This window comes from Nipponia nippon, unplaced genomic scaffold, assembly GCF_047370975.1.
Source record: "Nipponia nippon isolate SJK-2023a ecotype South Korea unplaced genomic scaffold, ASM4737097v1 scaffold_2, whole genome shotgun sequence".
NCBI classification, from domain to species: domain Eukaryota; kingdom Metazoa; phylum Chordata; class Aves; order Pelecaniformes; family Threskiornithidae; genus Nipponia; species Nipponia nippon.
Genome location: NW_028262336.1, coordinates 46,294,239 through 46,313,003, shown reverse-complemented (window position 1 = coordinate 46,313,003; position 18,765 = coordinate 46,294,239). Strand labels below are relative to the sequence as shown.

General features: G+C 38.6%; 1 protein-coding gene across 6 annotated transcripts in view; it reads right to left on the bottom strand.

Annotated features, from left to right (window-relative positions):
- Positions 1–205: 205 nt before the first annotated feature.
- MAP7D2 (MAP7 domain containing 2) overlaps positions 206–18,765 on the bottom strand; it is an 87,048-nt gene continuing 68,488 nt past the window's right edge. For all 6 annotated transcript variants that reach the window (XM_087758492.1, XM_087758493.1, XM_087758495.1 and 3 more), the window contains 10 exons: positions 17,630–17,757; positions 9,590–9,822; positions 9,073–9,199; positions 7,625–7,829; positions 7,357–7,461; positions 6,083–6,136; positions 5,342–5,420; positions 4,438–4,624; positions 2,492–2,771; positions 206–1,876 (listed from right to left, as the gene is read on the bottom strand). In XM_087758492.1, the coding sequence (XP_087614618.1) occupies positions 2,522–2,771; positions 4,438–4,624; positions 5,342–5,420; positions 6,083–6,136; positions 7,357–7,461; positions 7,625–7,829; positions 9,073–9,199; positions 9,590–9,822; positions 17,630–17,757 (1,368 nt within the window). In that variant the 3' untranslated portion in view covers positions 206–1,876; positions 2,492–2,521. The remainder of the gene's footprint in view (positions 1,877–2,491; positions 2,772–4,437; positions 4,625–5,341; positions 5,421–6,082; positions 6,137–7,356; positions 7,462–7,624; positions 7,830–9,072; positions 9,200–9,589; positions 9,823–17,629; positions 17,758–18,765) is intronic.

The window sequence follows — 18,765 nt, the reverse complement described above, 5'->3', positions numbered from 1 at the left end:
CTGCATTTCCTCTGTGTATTGGCAAGGCCTCAGAAAGCAAATTAGTATATGGCAAAGGAAACAATAGTGAAATATTTTGAGGCTCTGACAACCACTCCTTCATTTAGTATTACACCCTCCTTCAGAAAACACCTCAGAACAAATTAGCATACATGTATTTTTAAATTAGTCATATTTTTGTAAAAAAAAAAAGCTAAGAAACAAATTAGATTCATAAATGAAAATGTATTTCACCTTTATACGTGCTATACAGGTCATGCAAATACAGAAATCTACAGGTTATACAATGACACCATAACAAAATATAATGTGACATTTGTCAGACACAATGTATCACAGCAAAACAAACTGGTTTTGTTTGTTTATTATTTAGGAAATAGAAGAAGGACTAATTTGGAAGACACAGTACCATGCTACAGCTTACTGCACAGTCAAAAGAAAGTATTTCTCTGAAGTACACTAACATAAATAGAGCTGGATTGTTGTAGGTATGGTTTCTTTATACATCGCACGTAATGTCATTGGTTACCTTCCCGTTGCTGGCTTTAAAGAGCACAAGAACGGGGCTACAACTGAGCTCAAGCTATGCTGTGAACTCCCTTAACATGTGAAAAAAAACCCAAAAAACCAACAAACAAAAAAGCAAAAATACCCACCACCCCCACGTTTTCACTTCTTTTGTGTTAGTGTCCAAAGAGAGTTGTATTTATAACTTATTCTTATAAGGAATTGGACAAAAGCGTCCTCAAAGCAGCACATGATCTAGCATAAAGTTATCATAGTTCACCAAGTTAACACTGTATGGCACATAATGTCTAGACATTATACATCTTGATGTGAATTTTCCATACAGATGCTTACAGAACGTTGAGGAGGCTAGCAGTGCTCCCCGTGTCTCTCAGCCTTTGTATTTCTGCTGCAACATTCGCATACTGTTTTGCTGCTGACTAAATCTTGTTTTGTTGAGCCTATAGGAAGACAAAATACTTCTCCACGTGATAGAAAGCCTGCTGGTATTAATCAAGTGTCTGCATCTTCAAAGATTAACATGTTATCTCACCCCCCGACCACTCACACTTGGATCTACTACAGCTATACTATATATATATATATATATATATGTATATATATATATATTAAGGGATTACACTAGGCTTTTTGCCTACTTTGTTTACAGGTGTTACACAAGTATGTTTTCAAACACATAGTTGATAGTCGCTCCCAGACTAATTAATATTAACCAGTAAGTGCCACTAGTGACTGAAAGCATCAACATAACCGTAACAGGATAGCTCCCACACTCCACAGTCAGTAAGAAGGCTCTTTTGATTCCAGCAGTTGTATATTTTTCAAGCCTCTTCAGCTATAGTTTTGAATTATACACCTGCATAAAAGTCGCCAATAACTCCTTATTAACGACAAAAAAAGGTAGGCACAAAACTAAAGTACAGTATATTATTTCATTTCAATGCACTGTGGGCAAACCTCATCATTATTTACAAGAAAAAGATGTCTAAATGGATGTACGATAAAGCTTAAGGAAGAATTATTTCAAAATAAAATGCGCAGGTAAAAATCACAGTGAAGTGTTGAGATGAATTTTAAATTAAAAGAAGAAATAAGTGCTTTATTAGCAGCTAAAGCTCAAATTCTAATGCACACTCAGTCTTCCCTGAAACCATCAAGGCTCTAGTTCATTGGTTTCTACCAAACGCAGGCAGTTATTCAACATATTCCCTGGGAAGACAAAGTTATATTCAGCTCTGATTATTTGAAATCCAGTGTTCAAGGACTGCAGAAGCTTTTTCAAGTGACAAGCTCATATTTTACTGCCAGTAGCATCACAGGGATATATATCCTCCACAAATTGCTACCTCTGTCGATTAAAAAAAAAAAAAGAGAGAGAAGAATGTCAAGTCAGCTATGCAAGTCAGATGACCTCAGTTTTGTAATTTAGAATACACTCTTCCAAAAAAAAAAAAAATTGACTGTGGCATTGTACTTTGAAACTGTCACTGAAGCCTACAATGCTTTTTTCACATTGTTTGCAGGCTTTCCAGAATAAGTGATTCTACACCGTGCTGCAAGTATTTACAGCAGCAGCAAAGACTAAGCAGCAACAATAACTACCATTTTCTAGACTGGCCCCAGTTTTCACTGTTTTCTTCATGCAAATAGGCTCTAAAGACTTACAGGAAAGGTACTGTAGTAACAAAGGAAAAAAGCAACTCTTCTCACCGTATTCTGAATGGATAAAGGAAATGTTTCCATTTACTGGATATTTTTGGTTGCTATGATACACTCGGTTTGCGTATGATGGCAATTTACAAAGAGCTGCAAATATGAAAGATTATGCTGAATTTAAATATCTAGGAGACCAGCTTTCTTCCTCTCTCCACATATGCTGTTTACAACTACTATATTTTTCTGGGAAGCTCATAAGTAACCACAGCAATTTATCATATCTAATATGTTTATCGCAATACTGTACCTTCATCTGTTCTGCTGAAAAGCGAGGTTGTCAACAGATAGAATTAAGTGTATTTTCCTGTCCTGGACTGTTAAATCCCTCAATCAAGTTTTTGTTACAGTCATCTAGGCTAATGGTATCACTGGACATCTTGGAGTACGTAGCTTGGCCTGTGAAATCCAAGAGATCTTCAAGAGCCTTGGCATTACTTGTCCCATTTTGGTCCAGAGAAACACCAGGCATGAGTTCATTCATGGGTGAATATTCAGGGATAGAGATAAGTTCTTCTTTTGAAACTGGGCTATACAAAAGATAAACAAAAGGAAGATGCAGAATAAGAGGTGTGTAACTCTTCATTAAGCAACAACCAAATTAATCTTCTGACCGTCCAAAACCTAATACTTATCTTAAGGCCAGCTGCAGCAAGCCTTTACCTAGAGTATGTCCCAACCCAAACAAAAAGAGGTTACCCTGTTCAGGATGGAAGGTCATACTTAATCTATATTCCTTAAAGATTAAGGTTTGTGGTAGCCGTGTGATGTGAACACGTGTCTCCTAAAACACACATTTCTTGTAGTTTACTGCTAACTCATTATTTCAGTCCCTGCACCATTCCCTTATTACTTAAATGTTTATTGCATCTTGCAAATTATTGTCCTGACCCTGCAAACATTTACCTAAAGCACCTGCACTTCACAACTTAAAAAGTTATTTCTTATGACCTTATGATATACTTCAGACATTAAAAATCCTAGAATTTAATTTAAGAAGCGCTACTACCGGCTGATGCTTTGCCAAGACTTGTACAGCTAGTGCATTTCAGTTTGGAGAGGAGAACGCAGAGGAAGGATTTCGCAAAGATCTCTAAACCCATGAAAGAGCGGTGGATAAATTGAGGGCAAAACTATCGTGCATCAAATCCTGCAACGCAAAACCTAGGGGGTGCCCAAAGACACTAGTAAGAGATGGGGTTTAACACAGATCGAAGAATATAATTTACCTAGTGAGACTGTACTGTGGAACTTGCTGCCAGATGAGGTCCTGGATGCAAACATTATCAGCAGGTTGAAAAAGGAGTTGGATAAACTCATGGGCAACAGGTCCATCAGTGGATATTTCAAAGGGCAAGGCAGAGTCGTACCCTCTAATGTCCCTAATGTAACATTTCTGTGTGGTCTTGGACTCCAGAAAGCGGTGGGCTCAGGTGCTCTCCCTAACTAGTTTGTCTTATTGATACTCTCCGAGACCAAATAATGGGCTAGATGGACTTCTGGTCTGTCCCAGTAGGGCATTTTTAACGTGTTTATGCAGATTTACTGGAAATACTGAAACAGTGTGAGAGGTTAAGTGGGCTTGCTGATTAAGGAAGCACCATATAAAAATTCAGTGTTTAAAATTCAGAGCTAGCTTTCTCATAGCAGTCTTAAATTATCAACTTCCTTCTTTCCTGTAAGTCCTTCCATCAAAATCCAACAGTATTTAATAAACACAAAGTCATTTACTGATTTCCATACATTTGTTCCAGTTAAGTACTTAAAATTTGAAATTAATTATTTTCTTTGTTCTGCTTGCATGGAGGGAGAAAAGCTCATGCATCGTAGCTATGCAGTCCTCACACAAATTAAAAAAAAAAATGGTGACATCTGACAATATCTACAGTAGCTACTTTCACAGAACACTCTGAAAGGTTTGGACAAACTTGTATAGAATCCGTAAGTAAGGGCTGTAGAAGGATTTGAGAGCCCTCCCCTCACCCCCCCAAATATGTGAGAGTGAGATGAGGTCCTGTCGACTCTTGTCTGAAACAACCAATTTGCATCTTGACAGGAGTGGAGTGCACCACCGTAGACACCTGACTGGCACATTGTGGGGCAGGTGAGAAGTAAAGCTATTAACAAATGAAACAGAAAACTTTGTGTGTGCCTAATATGAACTCCACAATTTCTTTTGGCAGATACGGTCTGTACCTCACATCCATGGACTGAACCTCATCTGTTGAATCTTCCATGCTGTTAGATTTCCCATCAACAGCTTCCAGCTGAATAAGTCCTGGAACTGACTTTAGTCCATTAGCAACTACATCTTGGGAAGGGATTACAGAGGCAGCACTTTCTAAGCTTTTATTTTTCAGGCAGGTTGCCAATCCATTGATCTCTGTAAAAGAAGGTTAGAAATTATGACAGTAGCAACTTCTTTATTTAAATAGTTTAAAAAAAAAATCACAAATCCTTTTAAGCTATAGATCGAGTAGAAATGAAGACTGACAATGCAGTAGGACTCAAGTTTCATCGATGACTCATCATACTATACTGTCAATCCTCTTTTCCACTCCGAAATTGCTCTTTATGCTACATCTTTTAAATTTGAGGAAACAGGAAGAGAATGTATTATCTTTTACGGCATGTACTGAAAGCCTTAGCCTGGGGAAGCAAACAAAATATAGATAAATGCCACATGTATATTTTTCTTTAATAATTGTTTAAATACATATGCTTTTTTCATCAAGTCAAATTAAATATAAGATTTAGAGCAATGCTATAAAAAGCTTGCAAGCTTGGTTGTGTGCAAAAACTTTCTACCTACAAAATTTGAAGGTAGATTGCAGCAACCAAACCTATTGGCAGACTGGAACTTCTCATTTACAGAAATGCTATGTCAGTTGCTAAAATGGAGGAGAAACTTTCTTCTGCTTCTGCTTACGTGGCAAAACAAAGTTGAGTCTCCAGTTTCTAACATTTGACACTGACGCAAACGTAGCTGCGGAGATGAAAGCAAAGAACCTGTGATAATACACAGCGCTCTGTCTGAGATTACAAAACTCTGAAAAGAACTAATTGTGAAAACAGGTCAGAAAAATACGGTGATTTTTACCTGGCTGGTTGAGAACAAGGGCCTTCGGTTGCTTTTCCACATTCAAAGTTGATGGTACCTCCAGTTTTGGCTCTTCCTTCTGTAATCAAGTAATGAGTCAACTGTATTACACAAAGAACTGTAACCTTCATGAAACTGATTGGATTCGAAACTTGTGAGGCTGCCCAGGGCCACAGGGTGGTCAAAGGTCATCAACAGCAAGACAGGATTTTTTTTTTTTCTTCCTTTTTAATTAGGTGTAGGATTTTTTTTTAACTTCAAAAAGAAAACATTCTCTGAAAGTAACTGAAGAAACAGTTTCCTTAGTAGAAAACAGAATAGAAGTGAAAACTTGACTCTCTGTCACTTCCTAGCTGTACACAATTGCCTTGCTCTCAATCCTACATTCCTGGCAGGCTGAACACAAAGAGCTCAGTAACTAATTCACTGGCTGGTACAAAGCAGAAGACAGATCACAGCAGCAAACATTACAGATCCAGCATCCAGGAACGGGCTCTTGCCACCTTGCTAGATAGTGAGGGAGGTAAGTCTGCAACAGTTGTGTAAAACTGCCTCTGTAGCAGCAATACAACAGTAACAGTGACCCAGCAACAGTCATCCTCAGTTCGAAATGCAACTAAAATTTGGGTGTAGAGTGTACCTAAGTACACCTACTAACGTGGAACCACTCTAGGGATTAATTTTCACATATGGGTTATAAAACAGAACAAAACCCCCCTGCAACCACACAGTGTTTCATACCTTTATTTCTGGTGTTTCACTCCTCCTTGTTCTCTTCATTATTTCATCTATTCTCTAGAAATCAAAATAAATTGGAGGATGAGAAGGCAAACAGAATATTTAACACAAGAGACTGATAAAGGAGAGAAAAGACAGAAAAGACAAAACTTTTCTCTACTGCCATGACCCTACCTGTCTTGAAAAAGAGAGAATTTATAAGAAAAATAAAGAAAACAAAAGACAGAAAACACCTGGGAGCTGGCTTTCACATATCAGTCTCACAGAACTTTGTAGATGCAATTTAGAGACAAATGTTTTAATACCAGATGTTTGCAGTTATGAGTTGTGCTCAGCTCTGGAGCAAGACATTTATTTAAAACCAACATCTATTATTTTCATCTAGTTGCTCTTCCAACTATTTCCAAATAGTTAGGCTTTTTGGAATGGAAGAGTAAATTAAATATGGGAAGTTATTCTTGCTGGAAATGTGTAAGGCGCTACCCTAAAATACTTTTTTCTTCTGTGTTCATTTAAAAAAACCCTCCCAACAAACCTTGTCTCTTTGCACTACTGTGTGAACGGAAACTATTTCAGATTTAAAGACACTTTGGTTTGGTATTCTAATCTGCAACTGCAACATGCCTCCAGCTGAGTGGTAAACAGTTAAAAATAACATATTGGAACAACATATAAGGAAAGATGACCTTTTATAACGAGACAGAGGTTCTGTAGCTCTGCAGTTGTTCTCTCTTTCCTGCCACAGAGCTGTAGATAAAGCTAAGTTATGCAGCTCCAGCCATTTCCTTGTGCGGTAGTGGCCAGACAGCCCTGCTGCCTCTGCATAATGCAACCGGGGCAAGCCAGGTGGTAGAAAACCTGTTTGTTAATCACATTAGCTTTCTCAATTAATGACACGGAGCTTTTGTTGAGTAAGTTTTAAAACAAAGTCACTCATTTTCTTCAATAGTCTGTGATGTCCTGGGTTGGGCAGCAATCAACGTTTGCCTTGGCATGCCATTCCCTGTTTGTCTCAGGCATTTAACTTTGTGGGTAGAGGCTAATTCTGTGTTTGTTCCGTGCCTAGTAGAAAGTCGTTTGCCTTAGGCAATTCCACTTTGTTACAAATTTTGATGTCCTCTTTCCCCTAACATGCAAGTAGCAAATACCGAGTTAGGCATAAATATCAATATGTAATCCCTCCAGATTATTATTTCTAGATGCTATTGGGTACTTCCTGGGTTATGTGTTTAAACAAGAAATGAAATAATTATCTTAAATGGGACGCAAATATCTACCTTCTTCCGCTCCAGTCTTTCTTGCTCAATTTGCTGCATGATTTGTTCCCTTTCAAGACGAAGTTGTTCAGCTGCCTCACGGGCTTTGATTTCTGCTTCCTCCCTCTAATCAAAACGTGTAAAATATGATAGGGCCATTATTTATTTCAGGCAGATTACCAGATACTATAAAGTATTTACTTATATAAGTAAATGTATATGTATATATAAATATATCTATATCTATATATATGTATATAAAGTTTCACATTTGTGTTTAAGATGGTACCTGTTTCTCAAGTTTGGCTTGGAGCTCTTTTTCTTGCTTTTCTTTTAGCATTTGTTCTTCCTCAGCTCTTCTCCTGGCTTCCTCTTCTGCCTTTTTTCTAGCTGCTGCTTCTTCACGTTTTCTTTCCTCCTCCTTCTTACGAGCCTCTTCCTCTAGACGAAGTCTTTCTTCTTCTGCCTTTCTTTTCTGTTCTTCTCTTTCAAGCCTGCAAAAAATATAACAGTATGTTTAAACAGTTTCATCTTGTTTAGCATGAATCCTATTGTATATATGGCATGCAATCAGCAGTAACTGACAATACGTGCATCAGCACACATTTTCATGAAAACTGCCAAAATACAGCAAAGAGGTTGAGCACATGCCCAGAATTCAGGTTGCTATCAAACTTTTATTCCAATCTTATTTTCACTGCCTAAAATATTTCCTAGAAATTATCATTTCCCTTGACAAAAAAAAAGGCGACAAAGAAAAGCAATAATTTCCATTCTAATTTCAATTAGAGCTTCAATAATAAAAACATCCCTCTTCCCCTGTACCTCACCCCCAAGAATGCTGGTATCTACAAACAAGCAAGTACTTTCTTTCTTCGTTTCAGCCAAAGATAAACAGATTGGATAAGTAGGAGCAAACAAAGTCCACAAAACACAGTGGGACACTAGAAGGAGTGGGTCTAAATTCTACCTGTGTTGTTCCCTGGCCCACTCAGGGACATCATGCTCCTTTGTCACCACATTCAAGAGCTGCTTGGACAACTGATCATTCTTATCCTTGCATATCAGGGATTCAGGAAATATTTCCAAATTTCCCCTCCCTCCCATGTTTTCAATAAGAACAGCCAAAGTTGAATTTAGACATGCAAAGTTAGTGATTTAATATCAGGGGCTTGAAGGAAAGGTATGATTTGTTGACACTTGTGACCAGCGTTCAATGTGGAGAACAACCTAAAAGCTTGCTGCCAGAACAAAGCCAGAATGTCACTGCTTAGACACAGCAACCTTCATTGTGCCCATACTTTTAAAGCCCTCAACTGCCTACAACAGAGTTGGGCAGGGTGATATGCTTCAGGTTAATTTGTTGAAGGATACAAGCCTTGCCATTTAAGGCGTATACTACTACTGCAAGACCGTTTCTTCTGTGTGAACTAGCTTATTTAAAACTGCCTCAAATATTTTTTTATAAAATAAAGTACTTCAGGTAGGTCCACACTACCTGAAGTATTTGGATGAGTAATAGTTTCTTCGGGCTTCTTAAAGAGGCCAAATTATTATTTTCTAACTTTACTAGTCATAAAGACTGCATAAGACACTAATGAATTAAGGGTCCAAATTGAAAGAAATTAACACTTAAATGTAAGCTCCCACCTTGATTCTAAAACCACCAGTTTCAAGCATCTTCAATGATACAGGTCAAATTATTAGGTAATAATTTTCACAAATCAACAGAGATACCTCTCCTGTTCTTCTCTTTCCTGTCTCTCCCTTTCTTCTTGTTCTTTTTGCAGGCGGGCCTGTCGTCTTTTTTCAGCTAGAATTTTTGCGGCTTCTTCTGCATCAGTTGTTCCTGCCGTGATCTTCCCTGGGAGAAGATGACCAAGGGTGAAAAGTTAGGCAGGGAACTGAGAGTGTCCAGCACTTCCACGCTCGAACAGAGGCTAAAATGGGCCTGGTTCACGCTGGTGTATGACACCTTTACTTTTCAAAAGCACAGAGCAGCATTTTGAGCAGGTAGAACACGGGATAGGTAAGGGCACCCCTGGATTTCAACATTTTCACATCCTCATTAACAAGTGGCTTTCATACATGGGTAACCCTGGTGAAAACTATATATTTACTGGTTCTAGTATGTACCTTTACATGTGCTCATAAACCCATGACTGAGCAGCTTCATATAAAGAACGGTTCATCACTGTTTAAAAGCCTCATGGACCCATGACACCTTGCAATTTTATCTTGCAGTAAGACTCACCTTCACTATTTTCAGTTTTTCCTGCAGAAGGCACATGCTTCTCAGAAGCCACCTGGCCCGCCTCATCAGCGCGTGCTCCCGTGGATTTTTGATGGCTGACATTTTCTTTCTCCTTGTCTGCTTTCTTTTTAGGAGTTTCCTGGTTGAGATTAGAAGTAGCACGATGCTTCACTGGAGAAGCTGGATATTGTTTGGCGTTTTTAGGAGACTGAGGATAAGTCTTTGCAACTGTCCTGATGAGGGAAAACAAAAATCGAAACAGGCCATTCATTATGCAACTTGGAATCAAGTTCCGTCTTTACGTATATCATTCTTCCTTGTCTCTGGCTACACAGTAATATCAATTTTTTTCAGCAGTTATCCCTGCTGAAATGCAGGGAATTGCTATGCAAGTGCAAATGATTACAGAAAATTCTCATTTAAAAAGACCAGTAATACTGTCCAAGTTGTAGGAAGAGATAGGACATCATGTACTACCTAAACCCAGTAATTTTCATAATGGCCATTTCATAACAATTTTGTCAACATTACTGTATTCAATAGTCCATCTCAACATTTAAAGCAAAGCTGTGGCTGCTTTTTCTCTGCAGCAATTATAAGGAGTTGCAATGTGCTGCTTTCATCTGAATACAGCCTTCTCGAACACGGTCTTTTTGTAACAGTATCCGATTTTCTAAAATAGTACCAAATATTACTATATGCCGAGGTAAAGCTGGGCACCACAAAAAGAGACAGAGCTGACCGAACCATTGTACAGCCAGCTCCACTGTTTCAGTTAGCGCTTTAATCAGTACCAACACAACAGACTCAAGGCTCAAAACTCAGCCCCTGCAAACTTCTACATGGCTGCACTTGTGGTGATGGCAATGCACGGCAGCAACGCAGCCAATAGCTCATTTGGCTGTTGCATACTTTAGGTGAAATTATAACCTTGAAGTCATCTCTGGGAAAGCAGAAGGGTACTTGATATTCACTGAAAATACGTGCACGTTAAAGACAACAGATTACAAGGAAACATAAAACTACACACAAACACCATTCACTATTCATGTAACACCACTAACTAGCACTACATACTTCTAACATCAAGAAAGGCTGGGCAGCGTGACTAAGTGGTATGGAAGTAAAGAGATTACAATCTTAAAATAATGATATATGTGAGTCCCATTAGAAGAGATAATCTTACATTAAAGTGAACATTACACATGTAGTTTTAACCTTCTTCATGGATATGCAATTATGGTATAAATGTATTATTCCTTATCACTTCTTTCATCTACACAATATAGAGTTTCATACACTACAACATGTTTTCTGGACTATACACTCATTTTGGCAGACCACAAGCATAAAAACATGGACAATGGCTGAAAATTAATGAACTAGAGTGGAAAGATTTGTATAGATGTAGCTACAGTATTGTGTGGCCAGAGACTATTATAACCAGAACAGCATTTGCATTACAGAGCAGACAAAAATTAAACATCCTTCAATTCCACCCCCGCCCCCAATTCAAGAATTCAGGAGAGGAAAGGGTTCTTTTCTAACATACCATGCTGCATGTGAAAGAGGTTGAGACACCAGAAACAGGGAGCTCGTTCAGAGCTGCCCAGCTTGCGGCAAGGAAAAGACTGCAGAGTATTGCACCACCCGTACTCTCTTATTCCCACCGAAGAGCCATCACAGACTCCAAAAAGCCCTTGGGCTGGTGAAACAGTAGCACCCAGCTAAATTTGAAGTTCAGCTCAGGTACCCTCTGCCCGCAGGCCCAGGAGGTCACTGTCACCTCAGATCCTTGCCCTTGGTCCTTGCCTGAGCTAAGCTGCAAGTACGCCTTTACCCGGCCTCCTAACCTGCTGATCCTGACTGATGTCCTGGCTTGTCCTTGGACCTGCCTCATTAAGGCCTCTGCTGGCTGTCACTGGACTCCTGGCTGACCCTGGTCACCATCAGTAGTCCTGCCCTGGTCACTTCTTTTGTTTGCTGTGGGATGGGGTCCTCTGGGTGAGGTCCCTGTCCTTGTCTGCCCTGCTGCCAACCACGGCTCCTGGCTCACCCTGCCTTGCAGGGCAGCCTGCCGCCGCTGCTCCCTGACAGAAACAGGCTTTGGAAGATGTGGACAGACAAGTCTGTTTCCAGCTCTTGTAAAAAACAGCAATGGGAGAAGCCAATGAGATTGCTTGGTGTTGACCCAATCTGGTTTTAGCACTGTCTTCAGTTTTTTCTTTAGGATATAGATGGATTCCCAGGTCCTCCTACAGACAAAGGCAGAGATTTCAAGGCCCGACCTACATATGTACATCTTGCATGTGCCTCACCATTATGGTCATTTCCAACTGCATCTCATAAAAATATAATGTGTAAATAAAAAGCAAACAACCTTTCTTATGTTTCTCTGCAGCACGGAGGATGCTTCTTGCTAATCAGATACTTCTTCAAAGTCCCTTCTTGCTCTCCTTGGTTTACATTTCCAACTTACCACAAATTCCTTGCAAATGCTTTTTGTTTAACTTGTTGTGACAGGAGGAGCAAAACAGTCACATAACTAAGGCTGAGTCATTTTCAGTATTAGCACAGAAGTAATTGTTCTCCAATAAAGACATGACAATCAAAGAGGTTGGTAGGAAGCAGTCTAGTCATGAGAGCTATGTATCTTGCACTGCATAGGAATTATAGCAGACTGGCTGCACAACTTACCTGTTGGACTAGAAACATGTGCTGAATCTATTATTTAAGTAATGCATCTTTGAACTTTTAGACCTACAGAAATTTTTTCTTACAGCTCTTTGGCTAGAAGAACAAGAAACGAGTATGGCTTTGCTTGTTTTAAAGCAACTAAAAGAGAAAAGCGTATAAAAGACTGATTACTGCAAGGACAACAACAGTGCAGTGCGAGGAGTGAAAAGCTGAGAAACCCCACCAGGAATAAGAATATTTTTTCAGAAATTTTAAATCATTTATTGAATGCCAGTATAAAGTATTAAATGAACCCTGTTTTCCCCCTTGTATTTAAAACATATTGTCAACTCAGCATCTTTAACATTCCTAGACATAGGCAGAATTGTTACTCGAAAAAACCCACTCCTTCTAATAGTATTTAAGTTATGCTACTTTTTACCAGGAAGGGCCAAATTTGACTGTGAAGATAGAAAAATGGGATTATTAAGGGAAAATGTACAGACATTTGCATAGGGGTCTGCTTAGGTTTCAAAAACATTTAATTTTTGCCTTGGGAGAAAAGGAAAGAGATGTAGTGAAACCCTGGTAAGGATGTGGGAAGACAGAAGTGTGCCTGATGAGGATCAGAGAATTAAGACAACAACTCCCCAGAATCCAAGAAATGGTAGCATGTTAGTTGTCTGCAAGTTCGCTCATCTCGGTCACTAGATTTTACAAGGGAATGCAGAAGTACAGGAAGCATCTTCCTCCCTCCAGAAGGTCTTGGTTTTCTCACCTAACCACCTTGTGTTGACACGGGGGCAGCAGCTTGAAAGAAGCCATTCTCATCATGACCCCTACGTGCACTGCAAGAACCTCTGTCAGGTCTGAGGATCCACTGGTCTTTAAATTACAATGGCCCTTATTTAATTAAAAAGAGGGATAGCCCATACTGCAGAAGAACGTCTCAGGAAGAGCACAGGAGGGGTTCTGAGCTTACTTTTGCTAAGCATAGAAAATAAAGTACACAGAGAACTCATGAGTCAGAGGTCACATCCAATTTTGTCCATAAACAGCAAGGGAGAGAACAGCATGCTTTCTTGAAAAGCCAGGTACATGACAGGTCATCAGTTATAGCAGTTCAGAAGGCTGACTTTAAATTGGAAATCTGCAGCAATGCCAGAGCTGCATTGCTTTTTTCCCCATCTCCCTATTAAGTCAAAAAAAGCTCTGCTGAAACCACACCAAGGACTGGCGTGTTCTCAAGCCTGCTTTCTGAGATTCCTCTGATCACAAGCTATTCCTAGGTTCTCACATTTTTGCTCTGCTATCTGTGATATTTTCTCAAAGGCAGTTTTCTTTCACTCTTAGTTTTGATCTTTTCTAGCCAGAGAGAGATTCATTTCTCTTTTACATTTCTTAAGAGCACAAAATGTGCATAGGTCTATAGAACAGTTATTTTGATAGCTGCATTATTACAGGTGTTTTCAAAATCTTGACTTGGCCCATTCTCTAGCTAGCTGCTGAAAAAAAACCTCAAAATGGTCTTGATCCAACATTCTAGCCATTGTTTTTACTTTTCCAAGGCAAAAGATCAAGAGTAGTAAATGTAGCACGTATCAAATAAAATCTAAAACTAGGTCACTGCAGGACATAGAAGCTACTTCTGTGAGGAATTCACCACATGCAGACACCTTTCTAACAGGTTGTTTTTAAAACTTTTAAAAGTTTGGGCTTTTTTGTGCTACTCTAGGTTCATGTTTCATTGGTATTCTGTAATTTAATTAAGCGTGTGCATTTCTGACGTCAAAGTGTGTCCTAATGCCTGCAGTGGGACGTTGCCCCAAAGAACCACAAAGTTACGGGTTCAGTTAGTGAAACTGTGAGCAAAGGACAGTGACACAGACTGGGAACTGGAAACGAACCAAGAACCACCACCCACCAGCAGCACTGCAGTCCCTTTTCCCTTCCCCCCTGCCCCTTTCTCCTTCTCATATGAGGTAATGCTTTGGCAAAATAACGTAACATAGAGGCTCGTCAGAGCTTTCCACTTTTATTCACTGGCTTATAGGATGGCTTATATGAAGACACTTAAAACTAAGTCCTACTTCCTTGGTTCAGTCAGGTCCCATTGATTTCAAAGGGACTATTTACCCAAAGACATATGAAGGACACAGCCTTTATTGCTTTGCCAATCTATAAGATAGGACACTTGCCTATTCTCTGAGGGATACTGCAGGAATAAACTGATTAATGTATAGATCTTTGAAGATGAAGCATCAAAAAAAAAAATTACCAAAAAAACCTGGTATTATTGATCTTGTGAAAGATCTGAAGAACAGGAGCACTTTACACAATCAGTGTCCAATAGCAATTGTAAAAATAAAAGATAATTTCTCAATTATCCCATCTCTCTAATCCATTAACTTTCATCCTTGCCAACTGATCCACACTGGATTCAAAGCAATAGCTTTGGGTTTCTTTCTTGTGTGATGTTTCTCGATACATTTACTTTTTCAAATAACTTCAAGTTTTGAATTCCTTCATTGCTTTTAATTCTTGCTCAACATATTTTTATTTTTTCCCCTTTTCAGGCCCATATGTATTCACTCATTTTGTCTTGGACATTATGTTTTGGGATCATCCTTTTTGCTTTCTCAGTAAAATTTGCGCCTTCAAACGTTTGTATTTTATTTATGTAATTACTGCAAATCTATTCTGCCATCAATCACTGCCTCTCTTTAGGCTGAAGTTTTATTGTCTTGTTTGAGCCTGTTTCAGTTACTTTACCATGATAAAAAGAGCTTTTTAATTAATAAATAATGAAATGACATATAAAGAAGACAAGCAACTATCACTCACAAACCAAGATGACAACTGTGAAGAACTAGTATCTAGAACAATACCAAGAAAACTTGAATGTCAAGTCACATGCTTGTAAGAAGAAAAGTGCATACAGCTAATTATCATCTAAATCACTGGCCATACTTGATTCTTTCCTCAACAGCTTTTGAAGTTAAGGTGCTATGCAGGATCACTAATAACTAATGCTGTACGATATGTAGTCTTATTTCTTCCAGGGTATTTTTTTGGCCATATGGTGTGCTGGAAGGAGAAGGATTAAACTTGTAAAAGATAGTCAGGTTTGTAAGCCGAATGAATATTTGTCTACATATTTAGTCACATTAAAATTACACTAAGTTCCACAGTTAATTTTAAATGAAAAGGTAAGATTATACAATCTAAAGGAAGGTTCCAAAAGCCTGACTGCCTATATTTAAATCCACTGACCAGCCAGATCATTATCTGGCATTCGAGTTCTATGAAGAAATGCATATCTTTATACAATAATATAATAAGGCGATCAGGATGCCTTTTTTAATTTTATTTTAAATTTCTGAGGGGAAGTTTTGAGAGTGCTGAAGCAGAACTGTCTTTCTGCAGTCAGTAATAAACATGGATTTAAACTCTATTACTGTATCTCTCGTAAGGTCAAGGAGGGTGTTCTAATTGGGCCATGTTAAGATTAAATGCTCAGTAATACATTTCTAGTGGTGGTCAGAATCAAAGAGAGGGAGGAAAAAAGAAAAAAAAGGGTAACTACTGTGGCTCACAATCACAGAGTAACCTACCAGTAGGCTTCTTAATTCCTCCCTACAAAATCTGCTGCTTCTTCTAAAAACAGTAGTTTATATTCCTTATCGGCATGAAAACATTTTAGTATAAAAAGGTTCTCATAATTTGCACCTCAGGGAAAAAAAATGTCTCCATCTTTGCCTAACCTTTTATGTAAATTAGTGCTACAGATTAAGACAGGGCATACTTTTTTTATGAAGCACTAAACATCAGTTTGTTTCACAAAATCTTTTTCTTTTTTTCCCCCAGATGTCTCTATGATGAGCTATACCAACCTTTTCAATGTCTGCCCATTGAGAATTGCTTCACTCTCAGCAATCCATTCCCCACCAATCATTTTGCTTAACTAAATATGCCTCTTGGTATGTCTTTTACACTGGCTGAGTGAACTGGAAGATGCATTCTGAACAGGGAATATCAGTACTTACAAAATAAGATACCTTTTTATAGCTCAAACTTTCCTCTGTACATTTTGGAGTGCCACTAGACAATGATCTGCTCAAAATCGTAATGAAAAAAGCTGATTGCCATTAACATTTCACATCGTTCCATTCTTCACAAAATTTACGTAGTTCAGAATCTGACAACATTGTATATATAATATTGAAAGTTTGAGAATTTGTAGCCCTATAATATGAACCAAGAATACCAACTTCCCAGTTGCATGCAAGGGGATGTCTACACCAGAAAGAATGCCCAGAGTCAGATGGTTTCCTGTATTTTGTCTAACACCAGATTCACACAGAAAATCATCCTCCGTTAAAGGGCTACGCACTCAGAGCTGAAACAGAAAAGAAACACCAGCTATTTTTGAAGCAGAAAAAAAATTTATCAGAAAGGAGATCATCAAGACTGGTTCAGAATATGGCCAAGTTCAAATTAAAATAAATAAATAAAATCAGACAAAAGGAGATCATTTTCAAGACAGAAGCAGGACCCCATAAACAGGGTCTAGGAAAAAAAAAAAAACCAACCAACCAACCAAAAAAAAAAAATCAGACAACTACTGTAGACCACGACTGCTTTAGCATACATCTGCATTTGAGCCAGACTTAATATCCTGTTCTAAGAAAGCTGAAGACACATTTGTTTAGACTTGTGAGTTGCAAGCTGTGGTACACAGACTACAGTTTTGAGTGTCTGCAAAAGACAACTAAGAAAAGCAACTCAATCGCTAGTAAGCCCAGATATGCTATAGGTCCACAACTCTGCATGAAAAAAAAAGGAACAACAAAAAGCAACAAACCCACAGAGGTCTGCAAATAAGCAAAGATTAAAACCGATGGTTTAGATGACGCATATTTAAGTATATTTATGGAACCAGATGGTCATGCCAGCAATAGGAAATGCATATTTTAAAGGCTGGAATTTCTAGTTAGTATTCATGTTCTGTGCATTTCTTCACATTAGGCAGAGTTTCTTCAAAACCAAATAAAACAAAAGCATGTTTAAAAATAAACGTTAAATAAAATTTCACACAAATTATGAAATGCACCGTGATAATTTCAAAAGACTGAGAAAAGGCAAAGAAGTGTCTCTATAGTGACCACTAACGCAATTTTACATATATTGTATCTGTTCATCTACATCTCTCTCTCTTCCCCCCATCTGTGTATGTGTGTATGTATAACTAAAATTAACTAGATTTTACACAACACTTCAAAGGACGTTCCTCAAGAATCTATGTCTCCTTTATAGGTACCAAGAAGCTTACAGCATATTAGACCACTAATAAGAAAGACATACTTAGGCGTCGCAGGCGATGCAGATCTTCTGGACATGGCAGCAGGAGAATCAGACCTTCTTAGAGGAGATCCCATGCCAGATGATGAACCAGGTGTTGCGGGTCGCTTCTCTTTCTTTATCTTCTCAGTCTAGAAACACAGTTCATTTTAGTTTCCATAATTAGGACCAACACATCAAAAATATATTTGATAGTTTTATCAACAAGATGGCACATAAACAGATTTGTGTAACATACATTTAAGATAGAAGTTTTTTTACGCACCAGCTCACAACTGAGGTGCATAGGTTTTTATTTTACATAAACACAAAAAAACTCAACCATGTCTTGCATGGACATAGTATACAAGTTACAGATAAGTAACACCCCATCAGAGTCTCTCCATGAGTTCTTGGGAGCGGCGGTGGCACTGGGCAGAGTTTTCAAAATCATCTAAATGCTCCTGCAACACCTCTTAAGAACTGGCCAGTAGCGCACCCAGGCATCTCGCAGCAACGCTGCTGGATGTAACGCTGTGAATCACACCTAAGAAAGACACTACACAAATCTTTAGCTCCCAGCTTTGGTTCTCTCACTTGCATCTAATCTAGATGGCATGAATCCGCCTACTATTAAGTATTACAAGACGCAGGACCTTATGTGAATTTTACAGCCCTAGCATAAATTTTTTAAAACATGCCTTACATTGTGTAAGGTCAATGACTTGCCTTTGCTTTTCTGGAAACTACAGTGAATCAATAATGCATCTTTTAAGCAAACAGCGTTACAAATCTCCACAGAAAGAGTTAAGCAATTGGTATAAAACAGAGGCATTGTCAATACCACTTGGCAAGTTTCCGAAATATGTGAAGCTTGCTAATTAACCAGCAAGACTGGATAGTCATACTCAGAAGAGAGATCCTATTTGTCATCTCCTTTCCCAGAAGTTACAGGCAAGTCGAGACACACGCACCAGTGCCAGAAATCTCAGTTCCCTGAAAATAAAGGTGTTGCTGTTCCAAATACCAGTGCTCCACATTAATTCCCAGGAGGAGGAAGGTATTAAAATACTGCTAAACAGGAGCACGAAAGCAACAGAGGCATGCAAGGCTTACTTTCTTACTGCTGTTTCTTACAACAGGGGTATCACCTTATTTTT